Genomic DNA, 18456 nt, shown 5'->3' with positions numbered 1-18456 from the left:
TGTGATCCTTCCAGGACAGTCGTTGCTCCAGTGCCAGGTCTTCTTCTGCTGCTTCTCGGACCCTTTGCACTATGAGAACTCTCTTGCTCTTGGCATTTGCTGAGCTCCATCTGTTGGTGCTGTAATTTCCAAATTCACAGACCACGCCTATGTTCTCCTGATGTCTCCAGTAGGCTTCAGCCTCCTTCCTGCTGCACTCTTATTGCCGTGTCTGACTTTCTCATCCCCTGACAGAAGCAGCGTGAATTCCCTGAATCGAACAGGACGACAGATGTTGTGCATACTGCCATGATTCCCTTCTCTAGCCCTGTGACCCACTGTGAACCTCATCTTCAGTGAATCCATATGTGATATCACAGGCTTGACTACTTCTGATGGCACTTGGTAGTGCTACAATGCATAATAGATTAGTTGATGAGGTACACATGGGTAGGCTTTGGTGAGGTTCAGAGTGTGCTTTTGTTTCTTTTTGCCTCCTTGATTACCTGACTGATGACTGAGGTATGTTCCAGACGTCCTGAGTGCCCTTCCTTTCTGGACCCTTGTCTTAACATATTTATTGTCAAGCAGATAAGCTGTTAGAGTCAGGGATTCAGCATTTTCTTCCAGAGCATTCATAAGAGCTTCGTCAGGCTCTTAGTAGCTGTGGGCAATTCTTGTTGATCTTATGAGGGTTGCCTGATGGACCTGGAGCTGATCCTGCTCAAGCTTTATCCACTATGGCCCTAACCTTGCTGAGAGTGAAGTCTGCCATGTCGAAGGGGATATGTGGCTTGAGTGTTGGCAAATGGTAAGGGCAGTCCCCAGTGGCAAATCTCTATCGGGATCACCATGTGCTGCTGATAGCCTATCCTCTGCCTCCTCCGTAGAAGGACATCAGTTTCCCACTCTTGCACTTTCCCACGGAAGTTTGCTGTGAACTGAAAGGGCTTGTTAAAAAAGGCTCTTCTCTGTCTGCGCTTTTCTTAGTGCTTTCTCTGGCTTGTCTCTGCCCTGTGAAACGGTTGTAAATTCCTCCAATGCTCTGAGCGCTGTTGATTTAGGGCTGCTTTTCCCTCTTGGTCAGCCTCCCACCACCTTTTCTTCAGCACCCTCTTTCCGCAGATCAGGCACTGTCTCCTGCTGGGACCTCCTGGTGGTTTGCATGTTCTCCCTGTGTTAGCGTGGCTTCTCTCCGGGTTCTTCCCGTGTTAGCGTGGGTTCTCTGGCTTCCTCCCACAGTCCAAAGAAATGCAGGATGGGGATAGGTTAATTGATGACTCTAAGTTGCCCATGGTGTGAATGGTTATTTGTCTCTACATGTCACCCCTGTAATAGACTGGCCAGGGTGTACCCTACCTTTTCCCAATCTGCTCAATCTGCCAAGCAGTTAATGATTGATGGATTGATGGATGGATTTTCCAAAAAGCACCACCTGATGGCACCCACTTCCACTCAATGCAGCCACACCCTTAAGTATGCATCACTGTAAGCCTTAACCAAGTAAATACAATTGTGTTTTTTTTCCCATGGCCATTTTTCTAAGAAGAAGAAAGAAAATGCACTCTTTGTTGTTATGGTGACAACACACCCAGTGGGGCTGTAAAGCTCATAAAGGAAGAGAAAGGCACTATTCCGGAGATGGATGTCTGTATCGTTAGCTAGGTATCTTGTCCTTCTCCTGATGAGTGGGGAGTGAGGTGGAGGGATTGTTAGTCCCAGCACGACTGCTGGCCGACCATCCTGCTATTCAGGTGTCACTCATCTGGCCATAGCAATGTGCCTTCCTACGCTGTAACAAGAATGTGTCAATGAAGCATTGATTTGTTCAATTTTCATTATTTACTCTGGCTCTCTGCCAAATTATTCCTGCTCTGACCATTCTTCTGCGTTGATTTGAATGGGAATGTCCATTTTAGTCATATTCTCTTTCTATAGTCTTAACCCCCTGAGACCTGCAATATTGCCCAGCCAACATTATTCTCTTAACCCTGCCTTTACCGCCAACCCCTGTCTTAACCCCTCTAATGTTTTAACATCTGTTTTCATTTGGGTCAATTTAACCCCAGCTATTTAAACTTTTGTAAAACGTTTGTGCTTCAGGTACTTGATGTTTCTTTGTTAACAACCTTAATAACCCATTAAATAGAACATACCCCCTTATACATCCACAATATGTATTAGGTGACTACAGAAAAATAGGTAAATCTTGAAAAAAATCTCTAACACTAGCAGCAGTCTCCTAAGTAATTCTAGTGGGAAGCTAGACCACGATAACTTTCCATATTTGTTCAAATGTGTGAAAACATGTACATGTTATGCTACTTGCCCCCATTGAATTAATACAAGTAAATAGTAAAAATATCAAGCAAAATTTTGCCTATTATTAAAGTGGTGTATTTAAACAGTCTGGGAATTGCATACATTGGGTCTGGCTGGAAAGCGGATTCAAGCCAAATTTAAAGTCAAGTCAGCTGTGTTTGTATCACCCAATATAACAAAATCACAAATTTGCCGAAGGGGCTTTACAATCTGTACAGCATGATTCCCTCTGTCCTTAATACAAATAATAATAATAATAATGATACGCTGTGTGTTTGTCGTCAGTGTGTCCATGCATGCCTGGGTGGTTTGACAGTGTATATGTGTACAGCAAAGTGCTGTTGGGTCATGTTTTCCACAGTGGCTGTGTCTCAGTAACACGGATGAAGGAGCCTCAGATCTCAGTGTCAAAGCACACACACCAAAAGAAAAGAAAATCTCTTTGAGCACTACTCGTACACTACAAACCCGATGAAACCCGTTTGAGCTTGTGCTGCTTTGTGCTCGACAACAAAAAGTCAAGTCAAAACACTCTGACTTTAAGTCCTTCTCAGGTAAGGGAACTCTGTGCATTGTGGGATATTGTGTACCTGTCAGATTTGCTACGGACAGAAAAGCTATGACAAATCTCTTTGCGAGTTCCTGGCAGTGGATGGAGGCGTGAAAGTGAACAAACAAATACTTTCAGTCAAGTAATGTAGGAAGCAGTGTGTCTGGATAAGGTAATATTAGGCTTAACTGTAATGTGTGCAGTCTGATGGGAATTTGTCATTTAATGGTTTATTATAGCTTAATTAGAAGGTTGAATAGTTTTGACTTATTATAATATTCCAGTGTCATGAGGTTACCTGTATTCTGCACTTATGTCATGTCATGTCATGTGTTGCATGAGTTGTGAGATGCATCTTGTGACACCAGAACAGCTGGCAAGTCAATATGGATCAAAGTTCTCCGTCTACACAAACAACGGAACAATGCTTCTCTGATGACACATCATAAACATCTGTATAAAAAGCCCCTTTTAAGACTGAAGACTTGGTCAGACTCTTAAGGAGTCTGCCCTTATCTGGCCAGATAGTTTGCTCTGAAGCTGTATGTCGGTGATGCGGTCCGCTTGGACACCCTGTTTGCGAGGGCTTTGACTTATTAGACTTTGTCTGTTTACAGTCTGTCTGTAGCGACTGCTAGCCTGTTTTTGACTCTTTATAGAATAAATTACTAAAAGCTCTGTTAGGAGTAGTATTCATAAACCGATTTCCACCACATGCAGAACAAATAATACAGGCTATCCAGCACTTTAGGTGAGCATACTAACCAAGATTTAAGTCCATCCATCGTCTACCGTTTATCCTGTGGGGCTAGACACCGATCCCAGCTGTCATTGGGCGAAGGCAGGGTACACCTTGGAAAGGTAACCAGTCTAGGGCTGCACGATATATCATTTGAGCATCGTCATCGCAATGTACGTGTGAGCGATAGTCACATCGCAGAGCCTGCGATGTAGGAGGCGAATGAACTCATCTAATTTCAACGGTAGCTGACTGACATACGCTTCATGTAGACTCTGCGTGTGCAGCGATCCACCAATCACATTCGTTCTTTACTCGGTTGCCAAGCAGACTACCCTGCCAGCCGCCAATCAAAATTAGAGAGGAGGAAACCACGCCCCTGCACATGGAGCGAGTTGCTGGAACTGCCGCTAACAACAACAACGTTTGCAAAATGAGCAACGAACAAGAGAAAACCGAAAATGAAGACTTGTTGCCAAAAAGAAAAGCAACGTCAGTTATCTGGAATTATTTCGGTTACAAGAGGGATGATGTCGACCAAACACGCGTTCTGTGTCGGCGGTGCCTTTCATCCATTACAACGAGTGGTAACACAACAAACGTGTTTGATCATTTACGTCGGCGGCACACAGCTCAGTATGACGAACGCAAAGCCAGATCTGAATGTAGTCCAAAAAAAAAACATTTGTAAATCACTAAGGCAGCTGGCAATAAGCTAATATTTTTTATATAGTTTTGTTGAAATCATGTTTACTTCTTTTCTACCAGATTCTGCTCTTATTTATTTATTTTTTATCATTTTTGATTAAAAAAGAAATTTGTTTAGTTTTACTGTAAAATATATCAGTAATTCAGTTGTTGAATAAAAGGTTGAAACATGTGTCAAACATTGTTAATTTCTTAATTTAATTATGAAGCTGGAATGTTCCATTTTAATACAATATAATAATAAATGATAGAACAAAACATATACTCAAGTCCCAGCACAATGAAAGCAAGCGAAACATATCTCTAAAACAGATAGAAGCCATTCTACTAACATTCACAAAAAGAGGGAAGATCAGTGCAGGTTAATTGTCAAGATATCAGCAGTGCAGCATAGCATAAAGTGCTTTTCAGGTCAGCTGGTGAAAATTCCTGTATTTTTTAATATCGCAATATATATTGCAGTGTTGAAAAAATTGCAATCAGGTAACCAGTACCTGATGATGGTAACCAGTCTGGTTACCTGTCTGTCTCTACATGTCGGCCCTGTGATAGACTGGTTACCTGTCTGTCTCTACATGTCAGCCCTGTGATAGTCTGGTTACCTGTCTGTCTCTACATGTCGGCCCTGTGATAGACTGGTTACCTGTCTGTCTCTACATGTCGGCCCTGTGATAGACTGGTTACCTGTCTGTCTCTACATGTCAGCCCTGTGATAGACTGGTTACCTGTCTGTCTCTACATGTCGGCCCTGTGATAGACTGGTTTAGGGCTGCACGATTGCAACATTGCAATTTTTTCAACACTGCAATATATATTGCGATATTAAAAAATACAGGAATTTTCACAGGGCTGACATGTAGAGACAGACAGGTAACCAGTCTATCACAGGGAGACATGTAGAGACAGACAGAGGGCCAGAGAACCCGGAGAGAACCCACACGGGAACACGGGATTCTCTTGCTGTGAGACGACCGTGCTACCCACTACACCACCGTGCAGCCCCAAAAATTTAAATCAATAGTGTACTATACTTTACATGAATGTAATACACAAAGCATTTCTCAGGGGGCTTTACAAGCTGTAGCACACATGTGTTTATATACACCCAGCATATATCCTCTATCATTAGACCCTTTAATCACAGTGAACATGTCTATTTAAATCTGCCTTCATTTTTTCCCCGTTGCATCATGAGATGGAGATTAATTTGACATATCTACATCTGCTCCATCATGCAGCAGTACACTCAACAATAAGACAAGATTATCACTCAACGTGATATCGGATGGCTAAGATAATGGTCCTCATGTGTCCTCGGTAACAGAAAATATTCATTTATGCAATGCCTGTTATGCATTTAGTTCATTCAGGCTATTTCTTTCTCTATGCTTCCCCACATTATTGTACCTTCTCAAAGAACAGTAGCAACATGCTACATTTGATGCTGTACATTATTACCATTTTACAGAAGTCTACTTCAGCATGAAATATGTTCACTCTCGTAAGCAAAACAAAAAGCAATTGCGCCTATTTTAAGCAAACGAAATGGACATGAACAAAGTCATTTGTAAACTGAGATAAGTCGAGACTAAGGATGGAACTTTTTTCATAACGGTCGAAGACACTTTTCTCTTGGACTTGCCGAACACAAAAGGAGGCACCTGTATTAAGTGGTTAGCAGCACCATACAATATATTTATAGAACCACAAATGCACTATTCATATATTCATGAATTCATATTTTATGGTGAAAGTTCAATAGAAGCTTTAAAAACATTCAGTACAGCCTTAAGGCTTGATTATGCTTCCGCGTAGTGATAACGCAACGGCAACGCAACGGCCACGCAGTTGCTTGGAGACAGTGATGGTTCTGCGTTGGGTTTACGTGTCGAAATGCAATTCAAAGCCACACCGGTAAAGGGCGCTATGGTTTTTGTAAAGACTGACCGACCGACTGAGACTCTTGGCGTATATCGTCGTAGCCTCGTTATAGCGTATTTGTTTACTTTCCGGCTTTAAACGTCCACAATTTTTCAGAACTTGGTGTTTTATTTCTTTGTGCAAAAGCAAGAAGGTGCAAACAATAAAACGAGGTGAAAACAATAAAAGTAGCCTTTTAAAAGTTTAAATGGCGGTGTTTATGAGTGGAAACCGGATAGCGGTCTCCAGCGGATGTAGTTAGCGGACCAATCACAGCCAAAGCCGCTGCGTTGGCGTTGCGTCGCCTCGACGCGCGTCAAGGATTTTTGGGAGGCACACGTCAGGCCCTTGCGTTGACGTAAGGGGGGTCCGCAAGGACGTAAGGGGTCCGCAAGCTCCCTTGCGTTGTGTCGACGCGGAAGCATAATCCAGCCTTTACAATGTATTGATCTCAGCATGTGCTTGTGTAAAATGGAGATTGCTGCCTACTTTGTGGTCACTAATAGCGACAAGAGCCTAACCGGTTTGTCTGTCAGCCGATTATCAATAATAATAATAATAATAATTGCCTGTCATGGTATTGACAAAAACACTGGTGGATATGTACGGATCTATACATACTTTTTGAAGGATCTAAATAGGGCTGAAGCGATTACTCGAGTTACTCGATTACAAAAAATGCTTGATGCTTCGTTAAATTCCTAGCTCGGCGTTATGCGGCTGCTCAGCAGGGATCATTGGTCCACACGGACCGTTTCTGAGGAAGCCAGGACTCCAGAGTTTAGGGGGCACATGCGACCAAAATCAGTTAAGTGCGGCTAAATATGTTCCTTGGTCGCAACATTTAGCTGGTCTGTTTATGTGTGTAGCGAAATGTTTTTTTTAACCGCAGCGTACAGAGATGAATCACCACGGTCTGAGCCAATCAGAGGTCAAGTAGGGGCGGGCCGAGGTCTCTGATTGGCTCTAAACCCGGTCTCTTCTTCTGTGAATGTTTGTGAGGAAAGTAAGCGGAGTGACTTGAGCGTCAAAAATGTAATTTTTCCATGCCTTCACGCCCCCTCTACAACCATGGACCATTATCTAAAGGAGCATTCGTAAGAGAGAGCAGGGAGGAACAACAAAAAGAAATAGACAAAAGTCACAAATGTTGGCAACATTTAACAATGCTATGCATGTTACTGCCTTTGATATAGCGGATATCCAAATTATAAGGCTACAAAAATAAAGCCCATCTCACTAAACACTGGTTAGGGTTTTTCTTAAAGAGCACAAAAAAGTAAGGGGGTTATGTTCTGTGTACACAAGAGGGGTCGCAGAACCTTAATACACATCAAAATGCTGTAGCTCTCAAATGAACGCCATGGCCTCTTTCTCAATGACTGAATAGTTTAACTGCTATGAACTGAGCTTTTTCTAAAAAGGAACCACGGCCACATCATCCGCTTGCAGCAATACTGCTCCTGCCCCCGCACCACTGGCATCAACCTGCGAGGTTAAATGTTTATCAAGTTGCGGCGCTGACAAAATATTCTCAAAGGCACACTGGGCCTTAGCTGACCACACAAACTTGACCTTTGACTTGTGAGAGGCCACAACTGAGGAGAAGTTCTTACAAAACCATCTGTGTTAACCCACCATGCCAAGGAAACACATTCATTCTCTTTTAGTTTGAGGGCATATTTGATGGTCTCCACTTCAGCCTCAAGGGCGACCTTTGGTTGTCCAGCATGTTGAACCTCTTTGTCCAATTGTGCCTTCTAATCCGGTGAAACGCGATCGTTGGTCAAGCATCACCAACATCTATGTCATGTTCAGTAAGATGCGTTTGAGACGGCGTATCTGGCTATTCATCAGTGAAACTAGTTCATTGTGCTCAACCTCCTCTACTGACACTGCCTCGTCTGTTCTTCCTCCCATTAACTGACCCCAGTGGAAGAGACACCTCTGTATACACAGAGTGCAGGTTTTACACGGAGGGCCTCGTTGGAGTGAGGGGACGATGGCACACGGGCAACGCGTTAACGTGACACGACCTTTAAAATAATTCAGAGGCTTCAGCTGTAAATAGAAATGGTGAAGCCACAACTGGCAGAAGGAACATCACCTGATCCCCACCGGGCCACTGCAGTGTGGACTTACCTACCACTACCACTGAGCTAGCAGCACCCCCAAAATAAAATATTTTTAATTTTATAATATATAACGGGTTAATTGTGGGCAGATCAGTTAAAATAAAATGTATGTATATTAGTCAGTTATGTAAATATTGAAGTAAGAATTATTTTCTAAAGCATCATTGGCTGAATGACAGCAACACAATTTGGATGATTGTTTTTTCAATACAGTAGTTACCTGCTCTTTTTTGCATAGTTGTTTGTATTTGTAGCAAACTGTCTAAAACAGTTTGTCCTCAATTTGCCAAATCAGAGCTGATTCAACTGGCACCAGTCATGGTTTATCACCTGTACCCTTACCTGTAATGTCCTTACAGTACCTTCTTCTCACAGCCCCACAATCTCATAAGGATCTTGTTTAACAATCAGTAATTATGATTAAGTCCAAAAAACATCACGTAAACGTTGTGATTTTGTAAAATGTTGCTTCAATAAGGTAAATGTCAACTGTGATGATCTGAACTCATCACACTCATTCAAAGAATTGTATTGGATTAAATAAAGGCAGGCTGAAAGGAGATTAAAGACATGTTATAACGTGATGAATCAACAGCTATATGAACGATTCTGACAATGATCTGGTTTATGTCCTGCTTCTTACTTTACGATCAACATCACAATGTTAGAAGTTATAATTCCAGAAAGGTATTATGATGTGTGTGCAGTTCTGCTAGAGGACTGAATGGATCCTCAAGAGGACGGTTTTACCTTCACAGCAGTCTAAAGATACAGTACAGGTTCAGGATTGATGGAGTAGTAAATAATATTAAAGCAGGAAACAAACCTGCGTCCGTATCAGCAGCTCCGTTATAAAACAAGGAAAATACCAACGCGGCTGTGATTACAGATCAAATGTACAGGTAGAATTGGATATTTTTTTACTGTGTTTCTCAGTAACGTGATTGAACAGAAAGTAAAAGCAGCCCGACGATGAGCGTGACATTCTCTTCACAAACACCACTTCAACACAACACAGCTTTCTACAGTTCATGTGGTGTCTTCATCTTTATAGCAGCTTTCCCTCATCAAATTCTTACAGAACTTCATCTCAATCTTTTATCATTTAGTGTGTTTTTGTTTTTGAAGTCTTCCTGCTGCAGTACCTCTCTCCACCTGAACTGTTACTGAAGGTACTATTCTTCACACAGAACAGGAAGCACATTTTTCTGCACAAATGAGGTGAATTGTTTATGATCTCCACTTAGAATATTCAACTCAAGTGAATAATTTGCATGATGCTTTGACATTTTATAGCCGTTATTACCTCATATCCCTCGACAACAATGTGGGGTTATGATTAACTACACTGTTGCCCATACACTTGGAATATCTCTTTTCAGACACAATCCTCTGTTTATTCCTATTTAAATGCATCAGCAATCACCTTTGACCAGGTGCAATGATCACACTATGTGTCCCAATTACCCAGGTGAAAGTAATCCATGCATTCAAACATTTGTTTGGTGCTATAAAAGACATTTGCAAATTATTCCAAATGTATGGGCGACCCTGTATTAGATTGATAAGGAAACTTAGCTGCAGACTTCTGATGCTTCTGGGTTTACTTACAGTGAGGGAATCAGACACATCCTATCGGTTAGCTGGCCTCCATCCTTTATCGACACATCCCATAGATTAGTCTTCCTTCCTGTGCTGGGTGGAGGTGGGGAACCATGATGGAGGCTAATGATTGTGTCAGAGGGATCCTGAACTTCAAAACCTTCCTCCCCACTGGGGAAGAGAGGGAAGCTGCCCTTGCTGTGGCCACGATGCCCCCTCAGTCTTTCATGTCCCTGGTCAGACCCTCCGTCTGACCCGGGTGTCCAGCCACAACAGGACGGGTCGATACCTGCTGTTAATGTCACACCGCATTCAGCAGGTACATCCACGCCTGGAAGTGACTGACTCGCTTTAGAGCCCGCGTCAATACTTGGTAACGGTATCGATTCTCTACAAATGGACTGACTGTGTTGGAGGTCACAAGTATAGAGCATTAACATGGAATGTTATTTACTATTTAATGTCATGTTATTAAATATACAGTGGGCCCATGAATAGCTGAGCGTCTTACCATTAACAGCCTTAATTATATACAGCAGTGCTAATTATAATTATACCTTAATGTCAAATAGTTTACATATTTATGCATGTTCAATTACTCTGACACACTTCCAGTCACTTAAAGCTGAACGTATCAATATTTAAATACCAGCTAGAAAAGTGCATCACAGCCGAGTGTTGATCTCTGCTTTAATGTTTGATCAAAGAGTAACTGAACACATGTTCTTCACACTGTAAACTAAATAATGTGATGAAACACATCAAAACTGGTATACATATTTACATTTCCTACCAAATTCATGAACATGACATTGTTAAAAACGACTCACCATCTAAGTTTTAAATCAGCCCAAATCTTGTAAGGCCTATTCTGAGAGGTTAACCGCTTGGGACGAGTCTACGTCATGAAATAAAAGAAAGCTCATGCCCTCTAATCAGAACTGTTCCCACCTCTCCACTCGGTGTCTATCGGTTTTACTTTTTCAGTCATCAGTTGTTTAAATCTTCTCATTTAGCGGCTAGCTAGTTAGGTCGCTAACTTTAGCTTGTTTTCCTTACTTTAGCTTGTTTTCCTAACTTTAGCTTGTTTTCCTTACTTTAGCTTGTTTTCCTTACTTTAGCTTGTTTTCCTAACTTTACACTGAATGCAGAAATGATTGAACAGCGGCCGTACTGCTCCCGGCCAGGGATAGAACGATATGACATTTGATCACAGATCAGGATATAAAACACTCACAATAAGTTCATCGTGGAAAATGTCCATTATCGGGACGATCGTAAATATTGTCACAAGAGATTTGCAAAATCAATGTTTTCTATCACGATAGACAAGTCACAAATAGAACCTGATTAAAAAAATATAGTAAGTATCACGTAATCAAAAAGCAGGGTTGTTGTATCAGCAACCTGGTTGTTCACATCAGAAGAGCATATCTTTTTGCCGGGCAACAAGCGTTTCCTGTAGACATCATCTCTGTGTGTGTTTGTGTTTGCTATGTCTAATTAATATAGTGAATGTTAAAAGTTTAAAATGTTATCATGTGTTTCGGGGGAACAGAAACTTGTAAAACAGCAGGGAAGCTTATGGTGAATATATATTATTTATCAGAATGAGTGTCTGCATTCAGATCATTGGAAGTCTGTATTCTCTCTCTCTATTTTAATAGGGGTCAGAAGCAAATATGGATGTTTCCCCCGAAGGCACTGCATTTCAGGAACAATTCATAAATCTGCTGGGACTCAATTATGAGCTCAACTCTTCGGTGGATTTGTGTCCAGAATGCTAATAAACCGTGTTGTAGTTTGATAACTTTGATACGTTTTCTAGAGGACAGGCAGCCCTGCTGCTGCACATCAGCTCTCCTTTGTTGGTCGGCCGTGCGGCGCCTTCTCCTCTCGGAGGGAAGCGTGCCGTTGAACTGCACCGCCGAGTGTGGATGACCATGCTTACGTCTCTGCTGGCTGAGAGCAGTGGGCTTCGGCTGTGCCTTCATGTCTGTGGAAATGCCTGTGAGATTAGATTTTTTTGATTCCAGCTATCATCGGCTCACATCATTTTCAGCGGGCAGCACCGACCGTGCAAATCTCCCCGTGATGGGTTTCTCCTAATGTTGATAATCCATCACACAAATCTTTGCTTTCACACTCATATGACACAAACCACCGTCACTGACTGCTACTTTGACGTTCTCTATAACACAGGTTCTGCATTCAAACTTATCCTCTCGATAACTTTTAAAAAAACGACATATATCTCCTTCTCTTGGGACCTGTGGTCTTCTCTAGGTCTCCCTAATTAACTGACCTGCTTGACTTTATGTGGAAGTAACAGCATCTAATTAAACTCAGAAACTCACACAAAAGGAAAAAAAGCAGAATTCAACCCTTTGGAGTACAAACAAGTCACTCGGCCGGTCTAGCCCATGCTCTCATTTTGCATATCTGCAATTATCTAAGTAACCAAACATGAGCCATTTCCAGCAAACTGCCTTTGTTTTCTTATCCCTCCACATTTAGAAGAGTCAGTCGCTGCTGTACTGCAGTGCTTATCAACTCCACGCGTCACGACTCTGTGCACTTCTTTTCACCCGCCAGAGAGGAGATTCATAAGAGTGTACTGGATATAATAATACACTTTTTATTTATTAAGCTCTTTTTAAGTACTCAAGATAAACAGTGTTCTAAAATGAATAAAAGGCTCATTTGATTTAAAGGACGTTACTACTTCTTAAAGCCTCAAGCCTCGTTCACATACGTCGCCACTCGCCCATCTCTGAGCGACAGCTGTCAATGAATGTGAATGTGTTCTAGTGGAATGTGGTCAGGACAGGCGATGCGATGTGGGCGGGGACGGAGAGAAAATAACTTTAACTTTCTGCGATGCGAGTGAAGCGAGTACCAATCATAATGTAGAATAGAGATGATTGAAAGTTGACGTCAACAGAGAGTTCCACAGAGAGTTGCTGCTGGAACTAGCTTGGCCATTACCAGCCGGCGGCAGTGAATCTTTTTTGCCAGCGAGTAGAATTCAGCGAGAAAGCGAGGGGCGAGTAGCGACGTATGTGAACGCGGCTTTAGAACCTCAGAGATCCAGAGCTGAGAGCCTGATCACGTTTGGTCTTGATCCGGGACTCAGGAACAGCCAGCAGAGTCCTTTATGAGGATCCGGGGCTTCATCTAGCTCCATAATTCTGCAGAAATTCTACAACCTGGCTGTCGGGGCTGGGCCATTACGTGCTTAACAGGTGATCAGTAAGATCTTTAAATCAATTCTAAAACCTGCTGGTAGTGAAGTGAAGCTTTAATCAGGTCCCCTAGTAGTCAGTAGTAGACATTTTCAGTTAATTTTACAGCTGGAGGTTCGAGATGGCTTTTGGGTTGAAGTACAATAATTTAAATAAGAAGATTGAGATCAGGTAGCCTACACAAGTTCACTGTTCACCCATAAATTACACATTTGGTTGCTTCCGCTCAGCGCCGCAGACAGCACGGCTGTTTGTATGAAGTATGTTTGTGCTGGAAGACCGCTAGATGCAAAATACAAATGTCGTAAACACCGGGACCCACTGGACAACATGACACCAGGTCCACGTGCTAATTTTCACCCTTTTTACGATGTTTTCTTTGTCTTCTCAGCATCAATTTCCATCCAAGTGGTGCTCAAACAGAGTTCTCACAATCAATATGTATTAAATATCAATATTAATATCTATAAATAAAGTTTGATAAAATAAAATTGATATGTAAAAGATATGAAAAAAGTAACCAAACTAATTCTCTAATAAACAAAACAAAGGCATATCTTCTATCATCTATCGGCTATTTTTAGCATTTAAAACCCTCCATCCACGCACTGTTTTGATGATTATTTCAAACGTTTGTGAGTAAACTTTCTGAGATGCGTAAAAAAGCTTAAAAATTCATGAGTGAAATGATGACGTTTTTTATATCGGAGAAAGCAAGGAGCTCTCTAAAGCTTGTGTTCACCACAGGCCTCATTTCAGGCATCGGACTGAAAACAAAACCACAGGCTTCAAGGCGAGGGGACTGGAAGTGTAAAAATGCTGACTCATTTCTGGGTTTTAGGACTCACACCCGTCTTCAGGAGATCAATCAATCAAGGTTGAATCATAGATGTCTCATTGATGTTGAAAGTGCTGACAGAGGTAATTGATCTTGAAACTTTGGCAAAAATATGTCCCACTAAGAAAAAGTGTTAATTCTGTTGGAAATTAATAACATTTTCATGAATAAAAAGAATAATAATCAGGGGGTCCTTTGTATATGTAAGTTTGCCTTTATATGTTTTTTTGTTTTTTTGTATTCATTTAATGATTATATTCTGGCTCATTGCCTACAAATCAGTTGTCAGAACAGATAGGAGATAATCATTTCAATTTGATTAAAAAAAATAAAGTAATAATTGAATTGAATAATAACTTTATCACATGAAAGAGTACATTGTAATATGTATTAAAAACTACAAATAGTGAGTTTTGAACAATATTTAATATTATTTTGTGGTTGCTCAAAATGTGTACCACATATTCATCACAGATATTTATAAAAAGCCAACTGCATTCCTGAGGACCCCATTTTCAAACCTTCAGCTCTACTACTTGCTTCAAGATCTCTCAAGCTCCCGTAAGTTTGTTATTTTCTCTTAAACTTGTTCATATTTTTGGACACTGCTACTCTCAACACCGTATAAAACATATTAGATTAGATTATGACATAAATAAATACTTTTTAAGAAGAGGTCTGAAGTAGCTCGCAACAGAGGGGAAACAAGATGGCTAATGTGAACAACTCATGGATATCATGTGAAAGAGGAGGCTGTTGTCACCACCGTCAGACTGAAAACCTGACGGTGGTGACAACAACAACAAATGGTCCTCAACAGAGGCTAGAATATAAATGTACATCACAATGAATAGCAATATGACTTTTATATTTTCTATATGATTTTTATTTAATTAATTCCCCCTATATTTCTTCCACACAGGTCTACACTGCATGCTACTACCATTGATGAACTATTGCATCGTCCAACCCTATGGGATGAGGTGTGCCTTCCCTCTCTCTCAATTCACTATTATTCTCCTGCTTCTACTGAGTTTCCCAGTGTGAGGCTCTTTAGAAAGTGCATAAGCGTGGGTTATTTGCACACCTATGAAGTAGTTCCATTTTTTGACCGTATTTTGTCAATTTGCATTATTGTTCCATCATAGAAACCATAGCAACCAGTCATGCGGAACTAGTGAGTGAACTAGTAACAGTTTGCTCTGTAACTTTACAACCTCGGACAGAAATAGCCTCGTTCTGTAAAATTAGCTTCATTAAAACATTTAAAATGTAGCAACAGTAGAATAAGTGGGATAATGGACTTCATGCCATTAGACTATCCAAAGTTAATGCACGTTCGAGGTTGAACGGCCACGTTAACTTTGGATAGTCTAATGGCTCGTAGTCCATTATCCCATACTTATGCCATGTTCTATAATATTTTATGAGTAGGGGGCACTAGAGGACAGTATGAAGATGATGCCAGTGATGCGTGTACATTATTCCTACTGGTAATGACTTTATTTTCACTATGATGATTTGATATTTGATGATATGGGGATGGGGTACTTTTAATAAAGATATTGCTTAATTGTACCTTATATTCCTTGAAAAATATTTATCACAGTGCTCAGGACTGCTATTTTTTGGAACAAATTGTTCAATAAAGTTGTTAAGCAAGAAGCCATTGACTTGAGTGGTATACATATTGGAATTGTATGCTGTAATGAGGCCACTGTCACCACCATCAGAGGGAGTCTTATTTGTTTTAAATACAATATTCAGTGCTGTTGAGTTATTATAGTAATAGTCTCTTTTAATACAAAAATATGTTTGTTAAATAAAAACAACATTACTTTTTCTATTTAGGATTACAGTAAACATTGTATGGTGTTATCTTTTAAAGGAGTACATGTGAAACAGTATAAAAAATGATCAAAAGTGAATATTTAACAGCATATACGTGTACCAAACATGCCAGATAATGATTTAAAACATCTAAATATATTAGACCAACTAAATAAAAAATAATTTGCTTTTTATTGTGTCTGATGGTGTTGACAAAAGTATTAACTGGAAAAATGCCTATTTTATGAAAAAAAAAAAAAAAAAGAAGAAATGAGGAGGTTGCACTGGTATACTTGCTGAACAGCCAAGACATTGGTCTATAATGATATACCTTCAGCTTTTGTAATTTAACTAACTTTTTATTTTCAAAATTACAACCTGTTTTATCCAAAGAATCAGTGTATGACAGGCGGCTGATGCCACCTCCTGGGATGCCATCACACGTGAGTTTCCCCTCAGTGCTGACATGTAGCATCATAGAGGACATGCAGGAAACACACGGTGTAAATGTGTCGGAGAGCCGGCCTCCTTCTCGTCAGGAACATACATAGTGCATGTGTTTGTGATGCGCTCACTCAGCCTGAAGTCTGGAGCTTCACTTTCTCTCTTTACACCAAATGGAATCAGTTAGCCAACCGTCCCTAAACTCTCCGCCTCTCTCTCTGTTTCGGTATTTATTAATTTAGTTTTACCCTGTTTTCCTTTCACCTCCTTCACTTTTTTCCTCCTCTGGAGAGGAGAGTAAAACCGGGATGAACGGGTCGTCATGGTCGACTGGCATGCTGTCCCACTGAAGCAGAAACACCATGCTGTCTCTGCACTGACCGACATTAACATGGGAGGGGGGAGGAGTGGAGGGAGGAGGAGAAGAGTAGGGAGAGGAGAAGGAAAGGGAATGAGTGGAGGGAGGAAGAGGAGGAGGGAGAGGAGGAAAGGGAATGAGTGGAGGGAGGAGAAGGAGGAAGAGGAGGAGAGAGTAGAGGGAAGAAGTGGAGGGAGAAGGAAGGAGAGGGAATGAGGGAAGAGGAGTAGAGAGGAAAAGAAGAGTGGAGATGGAAGGAGAGGAGGAGAGAGAGGTGAAGAGGAAATTGGTGGAGGGAAGAGGAGGATAGCAGGAGGAGGAGAGGGAAGGAGGATAAGAAGAGAGGAGGAGGAGGAGGAGGAGGAGAGGTAAACAGGACCTTGTAGAAACCAGCCTGGTTCTCCAGCTGTAAAATGACCATCAGTGATCAGTAAAGGTGGCTCCGGTTGGTGAGGGTAGATCTGCTCTGTGATCTGATTAACGGGAGATTAAAGGATTCTGCGGCTCCACGAGGGACGGAGAAGAAGACTGATCAAACAATGCACACAGCTTTGCTCGAGTCCACACGGTCCACAGTTTTCTTGGCATAAAAAGATGATTTTGTATTCAATAAATAAGTCAACTTCCTGCAACAAAACACCAGATGGGATTGTTTTTTAATGATAGTTCTTCAGTACCTCATGCATTTAATGACTTCATTCCAGTCATGATTTAAATTGGATTCCTTCACTCTATCTACCCTGTTATTGTTCTGCAGCAACAACCTCGCAGGCACGATCAAAGTTTAATCTTTTGTTTTACAAGTCTCATTCATATTTTATGGATGCAGAATTGTATGTGTCTTACAAAATGTAATTGTACATTTTATGAATAAATACGGCTTTATTATACAGTTATTTAAGCTCTTCTTGTAGACGCTAGACTGTTGTATAGAATGTATAGGAACGCTGTGAGAGGAGAGCAGATGAGCATCAGAGGACACAAAAGTCAAACCTTGTTTGGAAGCAGTTTAGTAACCGTGCTGCAGTGTTGCCCCGGAGATTATCTGCATTCAAGATGTGTGATTTACAGATTACGTGCCTTGAAATGTAAGAAGTGCTCAACCCTAAAATGTATATTTGTTTCCCTTCTCAGTGGTGGTGTTGTACTTGCAAGGCTTGGGGACCAAGGAGTGGAGAGAGGTGAGTGAACTGTAAATCCTGCAGCTCAGATGAAATGGGAGCGTTGTTTTCAGACACAGAAGTCGTGGTTCGGCTGTCAGTTTTTTTTTTATTAAGGGGAGAACTGAGCAGAAAGTTTGTGCAACTGACAAAAAGTAAGGTGGTCCTACCAGTCAGCTGTCATCTGTTATACAGTTCATGTCATATATGGATAAATGGAGCACAACCTCCTGTTGTTGGTCCACATAGGTGGTGGTGAAAGTGGACGTGTGATATGTTTCACTAGCATAAAACAATAAAAATAAAAAAAGAGCTTTTAGGAAAACGACAGAATAAGCCTGAAGGAAAGAACCTTGAACCAATTTTATATAATTTTAAATCACATGTCACACGTATCTCTCTCTGGAAGATACCAAAAAGTTGAACCGTAGCTTTGTGAGAACGTATTTCACCGTTCAACTTTGAGGACTGATCTTAAATGATCTGACTTGTTTTGAAGGCTTTAAATGCTTTAGGCCTTCATTCCTTCCTGAGGTTCTTCCAGACCGTCCTCTCAGGTAATCTGGAGCTGACTTGCTCAGCGAATCTAAAATGAATAATAAATATTATGACGAGGCAGCTTTCTG

General features: G+C 41.1%; 2 protein-coding genes across 2 annotated transcripts in view; one reads left to right on the top strand and one right to left on the bottom strand.

Annotated features, from left to right (window-relative positions):
- The window catches only part of efcc1 (EF-hand and coiled-coil domain containing 1), a 303999-nt gene that overhangs the window by 13556 nt on the left and 271987 nt on the right, over nt 1–18456 (bottom strand). The window lies entirely within an intron of this gene.
- Nucleotides 1–18456, top strand: part of LOC311032398 (copine-9-like) — a 198243-nt gene that overhangs the window by 22468 nt on the left and 157319 nt on the right. The window contains exon 3 of the mRNA XM_084039154.1: nt 17805–17851. Within this exon, the coding sequence (XP_083895280.1) occupies nt 17805–17851 (47 nt within the window). The remainder of the gene's footprint in view (nt 1–17804; nt 17852–18456) is intronic.

The sequence above is a fragment of the Eutrigla gurnardus genome (genome assembly GCF_963514095.1).
Source record: "Eutrigla gurnardus genome assembly, chromosome: 2".
Taxonomy (NCBI): Eukaryota; Metazoa; Chordata; class Actinopteri; order Perciformes; family Triglidae; genus Eutrigla; species Eutrigla gurnardus.
Note: the sequence above shows the minus strand (reverse complement) of the source record. Positions and strands in the feature narration are given on the sequence as shown.